This window comes from Ursus maritimus, unplaced genomic scaffold (genome assembly GCF_017311325.1).
Source record: "Ursus maritimus isolate PB19 unplaced genomic scaffold, ASM1731132v1 scaffold_33, whole genome shotgun sequence".
Lineage (NCBI taxonomy): Eukaryota > Metazoa > Chordata > Mammalia > Carnivora > Ursidae > Ursus > Ursus maritimus.
Window position 1 is genome coordinate 2150858 of NW_024425897.1, and position 15860 is coordinate 2166717.

The 15860-nt window shown below is 61.3% G+C and overlaps 2 protein-coding genes across 3 annotated transcripts in view; both read left to right on the forward strand.

Annotated features, from left to right (window-relative positions):
* Positions 1-2521, forward strand: part of AIFM3 (apoptosis inducing factor mitochondria associated 3) — a 14234-nt gene extending 11713 nt beyond the window's left edge. For both annotated transcript variants that reach the window (XM_040619550.1, XM_040619551.1), the window contains exons 17-20: positions 104-202; positions 487-562; positions 1098-1202; positions 2156-2521. In XM_040619550.1, the coding sequence (XP_040475484.1) occupies positions 104-202; positions 487-562; positions 1098-1202; positions 2156-2195 (320 nt within the window). In that variant the 3' untranslated portion in view covers positions 2196-2521. The remainder of the gene's footprint in view (positions 1-103; positions 203-486; positions 563-1097; positions 1203-2155) is intronic.
* Positions 2522-3414: 893 nt separating this feature from the next.
* LZTR1 (leucine zipper like transcription regulator 1) overlaps positions 3415-15860 on the forward strand; it is an 18214-nt gene continuing 5768 nt past the window's right edge. The window contains exons 1-14 of the mRNA XM_040619553.1: positions 3415-3651; positions 4112-4174; positions 7233-7289; positions 8873-8952; positions 9390-9498; positions 9972-10055; positions 11105-11162; positions 11706-11845; positions 13664-13865; positions 14346-14501; positions 14637-14747; positions 15129-15221; positions 15360-15455; positions 15536-15701. Coding sequence (XP_040475487.1) covers positions 3452-3651; positions 4112-4174; positions 7233-7289; positions 8873-8952; positions 9390-9498; positions 9972-10055; positions 11105-11162; positions 11706-11845; positions 13664-13865; positions 14346-14501; positions 14637-14747; positions 15129-15221; positions 15360-15455; positions 15536-15701 — 1615 coding nt within the window. The 5' untranslated portion in view covers positions 3415-3451. The remainder of the gene's footprint in view (positions 3652-4111; positions 4175-7232; positions 7290-8872; positions 8953-9389; positions 9499-9971; positions 10056-11104; positions 11163-11705; positions 11846-13663; positions 13866-14345; positions 14502-14636; positions 14748-15128; positions 15222-15359; positions 15456-15535; positions 15702-15860) is intronic.

The following is a 15860-nucleotide window of genomic DNA, read 5'->3' on the forward strand; positions in this document are numbered from 1 at the left end:
GGGGGAGTAGCCCCACGTGTCAGAGGCCCCCAGAGAGCCCTGGCAGGCAGTGTAGGGGTGATGAGGGCTAGGGTCGGGGCTCTCACGACCCTGGGTCCTACAGGCCGGGTGGCGGCCCAGAACATGCTGGCGCAGGAGGCGGAGATCAGCACCGTGCCCTACCTGTGGACAGCCATGTTCGGCAAGAGCCTGCGCTACGCGGGTAACGGAGGGGCGCCTGACAGGGGCGGGGCCGAGAGCATTTAGGGGTGTGGCTAAGGTGTTGGCAGAGTGCGGCGGTGGAGCTTGGAGGTTAGGGCGGGGCTATGAGCATCCTAGGGGCGTGGCCACGTCCGCCATAGGAGGAGCAAAAACTGGCTGGGGGCGGCACTAAGGGCCACCTAAAGGGACAAAGGGAGCGGGGCCGGGTGGGAGGTTCAGGGAGGATGTAGGAGGGCACAGGGCGCTCACCTGGGGGAGCCCCATCCCCTCCTGTTCGGCCCACAGGGTACGGAGAAGGCTTCGACGACGTCATCATCCAGGGGGATCTGGAAGAGCTCAAATTCGTGGCTTTTTACACCAAGTGAGAGCAACGGGGTGGAATGAGGCGCGAAGCAGCGGGAGCTCGGTCGGGAAGGGGAGCTCATTCCTGAGGAGCTCTGCTCCAGTAGAGGGGACCTACCTGAAAGGTGGACCGAGTGGCCAAGGGAGGCAGCTAGGCAGGAGACCCGCCAGGGCCAAGTGAGGAGGCGGGGTAGTATTAACTCCAGCAGCCACCCATTGAGGCAGGACATTTTATCTTCAGGACAGCTCTTTGTGGTGGGTGTTGTGGACTCCCACTTTTACACTGAGGAAAGTCACACAGGTAGAGTGGTGATCCCAGGACGGGAGCTCAGCCTTGAACTCCACTGAGGAAGGTTGGAGCCTCCGTGGGCCTTGGGCAGGATCCCCAAACCCATGTTGGGCCAAACAAAGCAAGGAGGGTTGGGTGCTCAGTATACTCCTGCTGCCCTGAGTAAGATCCTTCCCTGGACCCCAGCTGAAGAAGAGAGCATCAGGGTCTCCAAGAAGGAAAGCCACTGCTGGGCGGTCCTCAGGCTGTTACTCTGTCCCTGCAGAGGCGATGAGGTGATTGCTGTGGCCAGCATGAATTATGATCCCATCGTGTCCAAGGTGGCTGAGGTGCTAGCCTCCGGCCGTACCATCCGAAAGCGGGAGGTGGAGTGAGTGTGGGCTTCAGAGGTCTGGTGTGGGTGGGGGGAGGTCCCCCAAGAGACTGGCCCTTGGTAGCCCTACACTCCTGTAGCCCTACAGAGCCCTCCCCCTATTTATTCTTGGTCCACATCAGTCTATGGGGCATCAGTACTATGGGTGGTGTGGGACATGGGTTGTGGTTTACGAATGGGCTGATTATTTGTGCTCCTGGGGGGATAGAAGAAGGAAAAGAGGCTGTGTCCTAGAGCAGGGCCAGTGCTATGGGGAGGGGTCAAAGCCCTTGGTCAAAGCCACTGCTTGGGCATCACCTGGCCTGGGACACTCAACTGGATTTGGTTGTGTTGAGACTGGTGGTGGGGTGTGGGGCGGGGGGCGGGGGGGGGGGGGGGGGGGGGGGGGGGTGTGGCGCGACGGGTAAAGCAGCTAGTGATGCCTCTGGGGTGCCCTGCAGAGATGTCAGGTGGTTGTTTGGTGCCTGGGGGATGCTGGATGTCAGCCATTACCTTCACCCCAGGATGGTGCCAGTGGGAGTCACCCTGTGGGCTCAAACTGCCTACAGAGAGGCCCCCTCCCCCTGCCCAGGGACTGGGGAAAGCTTGGAGGCCACGGAACAGGGGTAGACCTCAGGCTGGTAACAATGGAGAACCAAGAGGGAACATGATGAATGACATTCTCCCTGGCCTCCTCTCTCTCCCTCTCTCTCTCTCTCGCCTTCGAAAAGGCTGTTTGTGCTGCACAGCAAGTACGTGGTCCTCTGTCCTTCCTGTTGACCATTCTAAGCCTTTCCCACCTCAGCCCAGAGCCTGTACCCCATGGTCTTCCCCTCTCTGCCTAAGTACCCATTCCTGCTGGGCACCAGGGCCCGGCACAGAGCAGGCCCCCTGCTGTCCTCAGGGATCATGGTGCTGCATGGGTAACCTGCTGTCTTCTACCCTGACTCCTCCTCCCCTCATTCCTGCAGGACCGGCGACATGTCCTGGCTCACAGGGAAAGGATCCTGAGCTCGCATGCAGCAGACTTGGGCAGGCACGCTTGGGCACCAGGGACAGAGGCCAAGCCCTGGGGGCAGGTGCCAACCTCCAATTTCCCAGGATCCCCCAGGGCAGAACCTGAGTCTTTCCAGTGCTTGCCTTTGGTTGCCTGGCTCACCTCCAGAGAGGCTTCTGCTGCCTCCAAGAGATGCTTACCTCCCAAGGCCTCAGCTGCCACTGATGGCTGGCAATGGAGGCAGGACAGGCCTATCCTCTTCTCCCTCTCGAGACTGGTCTCCTGCAGGACCCTGAAACATATTAGATATTATCTTAAAATTAAAACGCACACCTTTGCAGAGCTGTGTGACTTCCATTGTGATTGGACAGACGCTCATGAGGGAGAGAGCACAACCACACAATGCTCAGGGCCACACCAGTTCGGCCTACTCGCACTCAGAGGGAGTAGCAACTGATTCTGCCCCCGGGGCTGGGGAAAGCTTCTCTAGCCTGGGTCTTGGATCTGCATTTTGAAAGAAGGGCACTCTGGGTAGAAGGGATAGCATGTGCCAAGGGTTTGAGATGGGAAGTGCTTCTTCAGAGGTCAGAGGCAGCTCAAGCTTGGCAGTTTGGGGGCATGTGCCTACTTAGGGCTGTAAGGGCTGGGTCCTGAGACAGAGCCCATGCTTTTCATGGCAACCAGAGCTCTCTGAATCCCCCATTTTGCAGGTAAAGAAAACAAGGCCCAGCTATTAAGTAGGCAAGAGAATCTAGAGCCTCTGTGGCACTCTGCCTCCCAGTCAAGAGGAATGCGGGGGCAGGGGGGGGACGCGGGGGCCAGAAGTGGGGGCGCAGGCAGGAAGGGGATAGTCCGGCTTCCTCCTAGGCCACTGCAAGCCCAGGAGCGGCGGACGGTCAAGGCCGAGTCCCGGGCAAACAGGGCATGCCGGGAGGTGTGGCCCATCTCCGGGCGGCGTGGGCCTGGCCGGCGCCGGGAAAGTGCAGTCCGGACGGGGCTGGAGACTGGACGCCGCCTTCACTGGAAGGGGGCATCTGGCGCGCGTACTTGCTGGGAAACGCTCCTCAGAGGGTTACACACTCCCGGCTTCCAGAAGTTGCGCGGGCCCGCGGAGTCACGACGAGCGCTAAGCTTGCCGGGGAGTGCGGCGCAGGCCGGAAGTGCGGCGCGGTTGGCACAGGGCTCGCCGGGAAATGTAGTCCCTCGGGGCGGCCCGGGGCGGTGGCCGCACGTCCCGCGGACCGGGTGGCCGATCGGGCGTGGACCCGGGATGGCTGGGCCGGGGGGCTCGGGAGGCCCGATCGGGGCCGGGGCCCTGGCAGGCAGCGCACGGTCCAAGGTAGCCCCGAGCGTGGACTTTGACCACAGCTGCTCGGACAGTGTTGAGTACCTGACACTCAACTTCGGGCCCTTCGAGACAGTGCATCGTTGGCGGCGCCTCCCGCCCTGCGACGAGTTCGTGGGGGCCCGGTACGGCGGAGTTCAGGGGGTCTTGGGGAAGGGGGGTGTCTGAGGAGGGCCCGGGGCGGGGTCCAGGGGCCGAGGCTGGGGCGTGGTGTCCAGGAATGGGATCTGGTAATGGGGGGTGGGGAGGAAGTGGTGATGTCCAGGAGGATGGTGTTCTGAGGGAGTCTCGGCGCCGGGTGGCCTGGGGCAGGGTACTAGAATTAAGTTGGGTTTGTGGGTCTGGAGCTGGGGTCCTAGTTGCTCTGCAGTGGGGCGGGGAGTCCAGAGAGGCAGTCCCAGGGCAATGTCGGGGTCCCCGTATACAGGGTCCTGGGGTACTTGTGAATTTAGGGATCTCGATCGATCTTGGCAGTTGAGAAGTGTTATCTAATTTCTGCAGCAGCCTGGGTGCTTATTCTCATTGCTTGGGTGCCCCCAGGAGGGTCCCAGCTTCACTGCCGCGCACCCATTCTTTCTTTTCCAGGCGCAGCAAGCACACAGTGGTGGCCTATAAAGATGCCATCTATGTATTTGGTGGAGACAATGGGTGAGTGAGCATGAGCCCAGGGTATTTGGACCAGGGAGGGAGAAACATGGTGGTTCTGACTGGGCTAGCTAAGTACTCAGCCTCATTTCTCCATGTGAGAGTCTCGGCCCTCAAGGCCCTCAGCACATCATTCAATGGGTAGCACATGCTTAGGACACAGAAATGTGCCTCTTGTTCTGAGTGCGTGGACACAGCCTTGAACGAGACGCGTCCGCCCTGGCTGCCACCTTCCCCAGACACTTTTCCTTCACTGCGCTTCATCACCATACGCCACATGGCAGCGTTTAGAGGACAGTTTTATTTATTTCCCGTATTTTCCACTTTCTGTAAAGGTTTTCCCACATTGCTATGAATTCCTGGGAAACAACTTTCCTGACAATGACCTGGTGTTTTGTTGGGGGGCTCTACCTCCATCCCACGAACTGTTTGTTCCCTGTTAAGTTGTGGCTCATCTGCTTTGGTGAAAGATAATGGCTGAGGTAAACCTCCGGTTTGTGTAGCCGCTTCCTTCGGGCGGTGTTCCCCTAAGACCCATTCCCAGAGGGAAAGAGCTGTTGTAGCTCTTATCAGGAGCTGGGCCACGTTAAGTACTGGGTGTGGGCATAGCAGACGTGCTTGGAGAGGAGAAGGGGGCCTAGTCCGGGCAAGGGAGCCTTCCGGGAGGGTTTGATGACCTGAAAGATAAGTCGGAGTGAATCAGGTAAAAGAGGAAGAGTGTTCCGAGCAGAGGGATCAGCAGGGCAACGAACGCATCAGGCCTGGAGTCTGGGCAGGGCTTCCCTGCCCCCATTCACTCGCTGATATGGTCGGGAAAGGCTAGGGATGCCCACCAGGCTCTGGGAGGCTTGGGAGCCAGCTAGATGGGGGGCTGAGGCTTGGACCTTGGTCTCCTGGATAGACTGGGCTCCGTTCAAGTTAGAGCTTTGTGACTTTGGTTGGGCTCAGGTAGGTGGCTTAACAGCACTAACTGCACCCTGGTCTCTTCCTCTGTATATGGGGGACCGTATACCCTGCTTCTTTTTCTTTTTTCTTTTTTTTTTTTTTTTAAAGATTTTATTTATTTACTTGACAGAGATAGAGACAGCCAGCGAGAGAGGGAACACAAGCAGGGGGAGTGGGAGAGGAAGAAGCAGGCTCACAGCGGAGGAGCCCGATGTGGGGCTCAATCCCATAACGCCGGGATCACGCCCTGAGACGAAGGCAGACGCCTAACTGCTGTGCCACCCAGGCGCCCCTGTTTACCCTGCTTCTGCAGCGTGCTCCTGGGGGTCGGCGAGCACAGAGCTGGGAAGGGCTCAGGACGGAGATTTGGCTGTAATGCGGGTGCAGTGTTTGCACGGGACCGATTCTGTCCATGCCTCTCAACTATGGGACTTGGCCTGAAGCCCAGAAGGGCTGGCCTCTGATGGTTCTGCAGCCTCGGTCTTTCAGGACTCCCTGGGGGGGCTGACTTGGAGCTGGTGGGGTACGCTGGACCCTTTGAGGACCTGCAGACTGGGCAGAATGGTCTCCTTGGCCATGGGCCCTGGCTTCCAGCCTGTCTCCCCCACAGCCTCTTTCCCCATGAGCAGCCGGAGGGACCCATTCGAAAGCGCAAGTCTCAGTGTGCTCCTCCTCAGCACGTAACCTGGGGATGGCTCCCCTCCGTCTGCCTAGAAGCCCGAGCTGTCCTGGCGGTCCGCGCGGCCCTGTGCGCCTGTGCCCGCCCTACTCCTCTGCCCTGGGCCCTGCCACGGCCTTGCTGTGTTCTGAGTGAACCAAGCATCTCCAGCTCAGGCCCTTGTACTGGCGGTTCCCTCCTTCCTGCCCTTCTGCCTCTCTGGAATATGCCGTGAGGCCAACTGGACCAGCTGTCAGCCCTCCCCTCCCTTCTGCCCCTCTTGCTGGCTCTGTGGTAAGAGCACACACAGATCGCACAGCTCATCTCAGTTATCTCAGAGCGCACACAGGTTTGTTACCTGTCCTCCGCCGGGGCGGGGCCTGTACCGCACACGGACGGTTCAGTAAATGTGTGTCACATGAAGGAATGAAATAGGAAGAGGCATCCACCCACAGATGTTCACTGCAGCCTTCATGACAGTCCCCCGAACCAGAAGAGGCCGGGGGTCCAGCCCAGAGCAGTGGTGGGGAACCTCCCCAGGAGTGTTCTGTAGCAGGGGGAGTTGGCATGACAACGGTGTAGCAACAAGCAGAAATAGTTTGCTACAACGTGGCACCGAGAAACAGGATACAGATTTGTCTCACTCCAGGTGCAACTTTGTAAAGGTGGACTGGGTACAAAGAAAGATGGCTTCCTGCAGTGTCTGGGCCGGAGAGGGGGCAGGAGGGGAGGGGAGGCGGGAGAGGGGAGAGATTATAGTCCCATCTCTGCTTCCCAGCTCCCGGCTTCCTGACTGCATGGCCTTAGGCAGCCCTTTACGTCCCAGGCCCCTTCCTCTTCTGTAAATGCAGGTGGGGAGCGAAGCCCCCTGGTGCAGACTGAGGGAGGGGTGCAGGGGGGCGCCCTGTACAGGCCTGGTGTGCAAGGGGTGCTGGGCTCCTGTTGGCTGACTCCCTTCTTCTAACTGACAAGGGCCGCATGGTAACATGCAGGTCCTGGTAGGTGGCCAGTGGATTTGTTTTCCATTTTATTGTATCTTCAATGTGGTTGCCTTGGCTTTGCAATAAAGAGGTGGAAGGAAGATCAGAGAGGAGGAAAGGGGCCTCCCCTGAGATGTGGGGAGCTCTGCATTGCCGTGGCACAGCCTCAGAGAAGGGGGCGCTGAGACGTTGGAGTGGGAGCCCTCAAGCAGCTGCTGGGTGGCCAGGATCATGCTTCGGACCGGACCCCAGGCAGGCGGGTCCCACGTGTGTCACCATCCTGGTACCCGCACTAGTTGGAAACTTCCTTTGTGGTCACTCTCTGGTCCCTCGGGCATCAGCTGGTTGCCTGGCCCTGGCTGAGTCCCCACGACGGCCCCACCCCCACCCCAGGGGCTGCAGTGTCCTGTCCCGGGTCCTGGAGAGCAGACCCGGGCCAGCCCAGAACTGACCCCACATGTCCCTGGCTGTCTTTCAGGAAGACCATGCTCAACGACCTTCTGCGGTTCGACGTGAAGGACTGCTCCTGGTGCAGGTGGGTGGCCTCTGAGCCCCAGCTCCCCTTTCCCCCAGAATTCGGTAGCCCTGTGCCGGGCCCTGACTGCCAGCAGAGTCGTGCTAGGGAAAGCCAGAGAGAAGCTTCCAGGAGCAGATAACAGTGGCCCTTAGCGTTCGTCTCCCTTTCCTGGGTTCCTTTCCCAGTCCACAACTCAGATTAATTATTCCGAATCCTCTTAATTACGGGGATCTGTTTGATTGGTTACTAGTCCTCAAATTCTGCCTCCGGAGAGCCCTTCAGTCACTGGGCCTGTCTCCTGGGCCAGCCGCTGCTATGGGAGGTGACCTGGGGCGAGGGGGTGGGGGTTATCGGCCAATGGGTCCTTCCAGGACCAACCCTGTGCTGCCCAGGGGTGCTGCCCAGGGGCTGGCAGCACTGGCTTTGCTTCCCTCCGTGTCCCTGTGGGGACCCTCTTCTGCCCAGAGACCCCACATGGGTAGTGGGTCTCATGCGAGCCCTGGCTGCCTTCCACAGATGGCCCTCCCAGCTGTGTGGCCTTGGGCAAGACACCTGCCCTCTCTGAGCACGGCATATTTGTACCCCTCTGCTCCAGTCTCCAGCCCTGCCCAGGGGGCAGCTCCCAGCTGAGGGGGAGAAAGGGACCCCAGGATGAGGAGGTACGGGCTTCCTCCTGAGCTCTGCCGTCTGCTCGTGCAGGAGGGGCACAGAACCCACGAGTCACCTGGGTGCCACCCTCTGGGCAGGGGCTCTGCGTGCGTTTGCCAGTCCCGAGTCCCCTCTGTGGTGGGGTCTCACCACCCCCTCTGACGGAGGAGGACGTCCGGGCCCAGGGTGGCATCACTGAGTGCTGGGATTGCCGAAGAAGTTTATGTCTCGTTCCTCTCACACCTTGCTTTCATAACATAGCCAATAGTTACAGGTTAATTTTAAAAATCACCCTAAAGACCATAAGTCCTTTACTAATAAGTGCTGTGGGATAAAACTCTGACAAGGAGCAGCCCCAGGAAAGCGGTAGAAATGGGGTTTTAGTTCACTATGGAGAGCGTGTGGCGGCGCTGCAGGTGGGCAGCAGGGGCGCCGGAGCCCAGAGCCGCACTCTGCTGGTGAGTTCCAAACGCAGATGTTACAGAATACCCACCACGTGACTCCATTTACAGCATTACTCAGAGGCATCGTTATGCATGGGAGAGGTGTGGGGGGGTGACCTAATGGTCTACATGGTGCTTTCTGGCAAGTCTTGGCGCTAGTTTTGTGCTTTTCCTTATCAGCACTTTTTGTTCGAAGTTTCTGTAACGAGGGGCGTCTGGGCGGCTCAGTAGCACCTGACTCTTGGCCTCAGCTCAGGTCTTGATCTCAGGGTCATGAGTTTAAGCCCTGTGTTGGGCTCCACGCTGGGCCCACGTGGAGCCTACTAAAAATAATACAAAGGTTAACCCCCCCCTTTTTTTTTTAAAGTTTCTACAATGAGGTAGGTATTGCCTACAAAATAGAAAAAGGAAAGGAATCCTGGGGGTGGCAGGGGCTGCCCTGTGTGGTGTGAACCGCACAGCTGACCCTGCTGACTGACCCCCCTGCTCCTTGTCCCCCCCCACGCCCAGGGCCTTCACCACCGGCACTCCGCCAGCCCCCCGCTACCACCACTCGGCCGTTGTCTCCGGGAGCAGCATGTTTGTCTTCGGTGAGCTGCCCCCCTCTCCAGGGCCCCGGGCCCCCTTCCGGGCTCGCAGCTGCCTCGTCCTGCCGCCAGGCCCGGGGCTCACTCCCTGTCTTTCTCCGCGGGAGTCCTCGGTTCCTGCAGTGGCCGGGGGACCTCTCAAGGACCCCTTTCCCTAACTGTCCCCATCTCACGGGGTTGGAATGATCCGCCTCTGTGACTGGGCGGAAGGGTGGCTCTCTTCCCTCCTCTGTCACTCCACCAGGGACAGGGTTCTGCTCATTCTTGCGTCCCCAGAGCCTAGTACAGAGTCAGGCAGGCAGTAGGTGCTCCCCGAGGTTTATGGAGGGAGGCCCAGAATACATCTTAAGTGAGGCCAGGTTCTGCCCCCCACCTCCTGGGGTTTGAAGCCTCTGGGACGCTCTCTTTGAGTATGACACTTTCTCCCTCTCTCTACCCAGGGGGCTACACTGGGGACATTTATTCCAATTCTAACTTGAAGAATAAAAATGACCTTTTTGAATATAAGTTTGCAACTGGCCAGTGGACGGAGTGGAAGATTGAAGGACGGTGAGAGACTTTGCTGAAACCTTTGGGGGGTGTCTGAAAGGCTACTGCACTGGGTCCCCTGTAGCTTACAGAAGAAGAGCCCGAGGCCAAGAGAGGCCTGAGTTGTGCTTACTCCCAGCTGTGCCTGTCTGAGGCCTACTCCCTGCTCTTAGATTCTCTCCTTTCAAACTGCAGAAGGGGCCCCAACGGACTGCTGATGGGCGCTTCTCAGGTCCTGTTTTGCCAGGACACCCCCTCCCCTTTGATATTTTGGTGATGGCCGGGAGAGGGCTTTACCCTGTGGACATCTGAATTCCTCATCCCCCTGCCTGTCGTGAGCTCAGCCTCATGACACCCGGCAGGCATCCCCAGAAGCCTGGTTTCAGCAGATGTAGGCACGGCAGCCCTGGGGTCCCGGCCGGCCTCGTGGGGCTGTGAGGCCCGGGTCCGTGCTGGGGGGGGGCCTCTCTCCTCATCCCCTCCTCGTGCTGCAGGTTGCCAGTCGCCAGGTCCGCCCATGGCGCCACGGTGTATAGTGACAAACTGTGGATCTTCGCGGGCTACGACGGCAATGCCAGGTAGGTGGTGCCCAGCCCCAGCACCCCGCCTCTGAGCAGCCCCCAAGTGGACTGAGGCCCAGAGCGGGCCTTCCCGGCATGTGAAAGCTCAGGCTGGGGGTATCTCAGGAGGGGAGTGTCGTGCACAGGAGTGAGGGAAGAAGAAGATGGGGGGGATGGATGTGGTGGGCAACTGAGGGAGCTCCCTCCCAACCCCAAGAAGTGAGAAGGATTAGCACCCCTGCGGTCCCTCCCGGGGGCGTCTGAGGGGTGGCAGGCCTGGCGCATTTTTGTGCTGCTGTCTACGGGCTGCTGGTCTCCACGGCAGTAGGTGTCATAGCTGGGTATTGTCAGAGCTGTGGGGTGGGGAGTGGCCCCCTGAATTGCTGGGGTGGAAATACTCAGGCCCACAGTGAGGAGGGACCCTGTGGGGCAGGTAGTGGCAGCAGCAGGCCTCAGACCCAGCCCCTCCCCCTGGATGACATCACAGGGTTCCCGCCTATGTACCAGGCATTCTCCTCCTCATTTTAGAAAATGGGCTTTGCTGTATTTTTCTGATTGTAAAAGTAGCATGTACTCATTCCCCAAGGTCTCAACACCACAGAAACTCCAAGAGGTGGGGCCCCTGGTTGGCTCAGTCGGCAGAGCACGTGACTCTTGATCTTGGGGTTGTGAGTTTGAGCCCCATGTTGAGTGTAGAGATTACTAAAAAAAATTAATTAAAAAAAAAAAAGAAGAAGCAGCAGCTCCAAGTGGTGGCACTGTTACTGGTAGTTTCCGCAAGGATTGCCTCTTTGAAGTCCTCTCCGAGCCCCAGGGGTCAGAGTGAGATGGACCCTGCCACACTGGCTGGACACTGTGAATGAGGCCACGTGTTGCCGTCTGGGCTGGGGGGATTCGATGCAGCCACCCCCCCTCCCCGAAGCTCCTACCTCATGGCTGCTCCCTAGGCCCCCGTCAGAGTCCTGCATAATGTGTCCTTCCCTGGAGCCATCCCTCCTGGCCGGGCCCAGGCCCACCCTGCCGTCAGCCCCAGCTGTGGAGACCCTGACCCCTCTGTCCTAATGCAGGTTGAACGACATGTGGACCATTGGCCTCCAGGACCGGGAGCTCACATGTTGGGAGGAGGTGAGAGTTTTGGGGGGCCGGGGTGGGGCAGGGGAGGCAGGGAGGTGAGGGGTTTGGGGGGCCGGGGTGGGGGCTGCTTTGTTCCCCTTGCCAAAGCCCAGCCTTGTCCCCAGCCTCGCGCTCCTCACCGACCTCCTGTCCGACGCCAGCAGCACTCACCTAGTGACTAAAGGCTCTGTGCTTCGCGCGGTAGCGTGTTCAGTCACTGGTGCAGCTTGGGTAGAAGCCACCCGTATTTGAACACAGCGAGTTCAGCCTGCTGGCGGGTGTCCTGCTCGCTGCTGTTTCTGGGCGATCTCCATTGTCTTCCCCCTGGGGTGTCTTTCCCTTGTAGTGATGAGTTTTAGCCTCAACTGTTAGAAACTGGGCCCATTTTGGGTGGACGAGGTGGGGCTTTAAGCTCTTCTACAGAAATTAATCCATGAACTCTCATTCACGGAAGAAGTTTCAAGAACGAAAGTAGGCCCACGTCAGTGGTGTAAGTCTCGACCCTGTGCAGCCGGTCCCGGGAGGGCTCTGGCTGAGCCGCCTTCCCTTCCCCAGGTGGCCCAGAGTGGCGAGATCCCGCCGTCCTGCTGCAACTTCCCGGTGGCCGTGTGCCGGGACAAGATGTTTGTGTTCTCGGGACAGAGCGGAGCCAAGATAACCAATAACCTCTTCCAGTTTGAGTTCAAGGACAAGACGTGAGTGCCCTGGTGGTGGGCCCCAGGGTGGGCACCCGCGTCCGTGGAACAACAGGGCAAGCTGCCCTTCCAGAGCCAGGGGATGTGGCTGTTCTCATACAGACCACGCAAGCACGCCCCTTGGGCTGTGGCTGTGGCTCAGCAAGGGGGGCCCGGCTGGCCTCTCTCTTTGTCCAGTGTGGAGGATGGCTCCTGCCCCGTGAATGGCCTGGTCAGTGCCACCAGTGCTACCAGTAACAGATGCAGCTGGTATAGATCTGCTACCGTGGCAGAGGACTGGAGCCGTGCTCAGGCCCCGAGAGCTTCCAGCCTATGCTGTCCTTAGCTGCAGGCCAGCCCTCGCGATGGGGACCGAGCCCAGAGGTGGTGCAGGCCGGGTATTGGCTCTGGGAGCGAAGGATGGGGAGCGAACAGGGAGCTTCTGCTGCAGGTCAGGGAGGCTCGGGAGGGGACTTGGAGCTGCCCTGGAGGCCAGAGGTATGGGCTGGGAAGGAGAAAGGTCAGGACATCCTGGCCGGGAAATTCCGCTAACACCCACCCAGCTCTCCTGGCCTGGGCTGGCCGGGCCTGGGAGGGGAGCCACACTGTGCACAGGCCTGCATCTCTGTCCTGGCCTCGGTGCTTACAGCGGTGGGCTGCAAGGAGGGCTCCAAGCCAGCAGGAACAGATTTGGAGAGGTGAGGGACGTTGGAAGCAGAGGCCAGCGATGCCCAGATGTGGGGAGGGGTTGGGGCAGACATGCAGGCTCTGGCTAGGCGCACAGACAGCTAATCGATGAAGGGTTCTCGGGGTGCCGCTACTGGGGGAGGCACAGGGCCTGAGGGCTGCTCAGGGGTGTGGGGCTGAGGAGGGTGCACTGAGGGGACAGAGGGCTGCAGGGTGAGGGACCCAGGCCAGAACTGGGGGCAGAGCTGCAGCTCGAGGCGGAGTGGACAGGGGTATGAAGGAAACCAGGGGGGCATCCTGCCACCAGCAGCAGCCCAGGCCAGGTGTTAGGAGACCCCAGTGGCCCCCGGCAGCAGGGGAGTCCCATGGGGTGGAGTCAGTGTGGTGCCGCCTTCCTCAGGCTGGCCTGCTTCCAGCCCCCCACACGGCCGCCTGCCCAGCTTCATGCCTGTGCCCTTTGCCCCCGCCCTCCCAGAGGTGGGAACAAACGCGCCTGGCTTTCTTGAGGCTGTGCGCAGGTGGGCAGATCCCGCGGTGTGGGCATCACCCAGGTACCATCTCCCGTGGAGACACACAGAAGGCTGCTGGTGTGATGCTTAGCGCCGGATGCTTAGCGCGGGGGTCTCTTACAGAGCACCCTCCGCCCCGCCCCACCCCAGCTGGGCTTTGCCCAGGCCGATCTCCCGTCTGCTGAACAGCCTCCTGGCAGCGTGGCCCGCCTGGATCATTTGGGTTTCAAAGACAGGATGTGCTGGAAGGTGTCGGGAAGTCCCGGGAGGGTAGCGGACATAGGAGCAGCATCGGAAGACGGGGTCCCGGTAGCTCCCGGGAGTGAGGCCTTGGCTGTGGGAACCATCCCACATGTCAGAGTGATGGGCGCGTCGCCATTCCCAAGAGTGGGATGGCCTCACTGTACAGAGCCCCCCATTCCTGCCTGTCGCTGCTGCCCACTTTGTGGCTAGGGGCAGGACGGGGCTCAGGCCGGGCTGGTGCCAGAGCGAAAGGGGATGAGGGGCGCTGGGCGTACGCGCTCAGGCCCGCCTTTGCGCCGGCTGGTCTGCCCAGGCGCTGCTGTAGGGAGGCCTCAGAACCCAGGTGGAGGTTGGGGAGCAGGAGCCCCCCCAGCACTGGTTCACTGTCCCACGCCCCCAGGTGGACGCGCATCCCCACGGAGCACCTGCTTCGTGGCTCCCCACCACCCCCACAGCGGCGCTACGGGCACACCATGGTGGCCTTTGACCGCCACCTCTATGTGTTCGGGGGCGCGGCGGACAACACGCTGCCTAACGAGCTGCACTGCTATGATGTGGACTTCCAGACCTGGGAGGTCGTCCAGCCCAGCTCCGACAGCGAGGCGAGTGCTGCCGGGCACGGCGGCCGGGGTGCCCAGGGCTCGTGGCCTGAGGGGCGGGGGTCCTGACTCACCTGCTCCCCACTGCCCTCAGCTCCTCACAGCCTCAGAGGGCTCCCGGGGCTCCAGACGGCCACCAGGAGCAGAGCCAGGATGACTGAGGCCCTCAGCCCTGGACACCTGCCTTGGCCCGACCCGAGGCCCTGCGCCCCTGTTCTCCTCCATTCTTGCAGCCTGTGGGCTTTTAACATTTCACTTCCCATCCCGTCTGCACGGTGCTGAGGATGCTCTCCCAGAACGCCCACCCTGACTGCTGCCGGCTGCCCCTCCGAGCCGCGCCGCCAGGGCCCCGTCCTCGGCCCCGCCCCTCCCACGTGTCCCCCTGCGCTCTGGCTCTTGAACAGGGTCGGCAGGAGGTTGGTGTCTGCTGCCTTGCGGGGCCCTTGCGGACTGGCCCCATGCCCGCCTGTCTCTCCGCTCCAGGTCGGCGGGGCTGAGGTGCCAGAGCGAGCAGCTGCGTCCGAGGAGGCGCCTGCCCTGGCCTCTGAGGAGCGGGGTGGCTTCAAGAAGTCCCGAGACGTGTTTGGCCTGGACTTCGGCACCACCACAGCCAAGCAGCCTGCCCCGCCGGCCTCCGAGGTGAGGGTTGGCGCCCTGACCGCTCTCCCTCACGCCCTGATGCCAGTCCTGCGGTCGGCCCCTCTCACGGACGGGGAGACTGAGGCTCAGAGGAGTCCGTGTCGGGCTTACTTATCCGCCCCCTCTCCCGCCCAGCTGCCAAGCGGAAGGCTCTTCCACGCAGCTGCCGTCATCTCGGACGCCATGTACATCTTCGGGGGCACCGTGGACAACAACATCCGCAGTGGGGAGATGTACCGGTTCCAGGTGGGGCTCATGGGCCGCCTGCAGGGGCGCTGGCCAGGGTGGAGGGGCCCCAGATGATGGAAACTGAGGTCCAGTCGGGGGGTGGGGCTTGTCCGAGGCACCGGAGTCAGGGCTGCGTCTGGTGGGATGACAGCCCGTCCGGGGAGTCTGGCAGGTGGGGTAGGGGGCTCTAGGCCGAGGGCAGTCTGAGGAACCTCCGTGCAGGGTGGGGTGGATGGGGCGGCATTGGGGGCTCACAGTGGAGCCAGTGGAAGCCTGGGAGCAGGCGTGGGCCGGTGGTTGGAGTCGGGCTGAGCTGGGCTGGGGATGCGTGGCCTGGAGGACGGCAGGGCCTGGGCCAGTGGTGGCTTCCCGTGGCAACACTGGGGTCTCCTCTGGCAGTTCTCCTGTTACCCCAAGTGCACGCTGCATGAGGACTACGGGCGTCTGTGGGAGAGCCGCCAGTTTTGCGACGTGGAGTTTGTGCTGGGCGAGGTGGGTGCCCTCCCTGTGCCCAGCCGGCCCGCCATGCTGCGGGGTGGGTGCTGTGCACCGAGGCATGTCTGGCCTCCCACTCGTGCCTGCCAGGAGGAGTGTCCTGTGCTCCCCACCAAGATGTCATTCTTGCTACAGAAGGAGGAGTGTGTGCAGGGCCACGTGGCCATTGTCACCGCCCGGAGCCGCTGGCTCCGCAGGAAGATCGTGCAGGCGCGGGAGTGGCTGGCCCAGGTGAGGTGCTGCCCAGCCCCCTCCGGCCAGGGCAGCGGCATCCACGGGGCGCCCCTGAGCTCCCCTTCCTCTCCCTGTAGAAACCGGAGGAGGAGGCAGCCCCGGCTCCCAGGGAGGTCCCTGGTGGGGCCGTAGGGGGGGCCCGGCCGCCCCTGCTGCGCGTGGCCATCCGCGAGGCTGAGGCCCGGCCCTTCGAGGTGCTCATGCAGTTCCTCTACACAGACAAGATCAAGTACCCACGGAAAGGTGCGCTGCTGGGGGTGGGGGCAGGGTGGGCAGGTGGGCAGCCCGAGGCTCGGAAGCCACGACCACCCGTGACCACCCGTGCGGTGGAGTTGCTGCCCGATGTCCCGGACCCACGCTCCCCCCTCCTGCCCTGCCCCCACCTCCTCCCCGTCCCCGCGC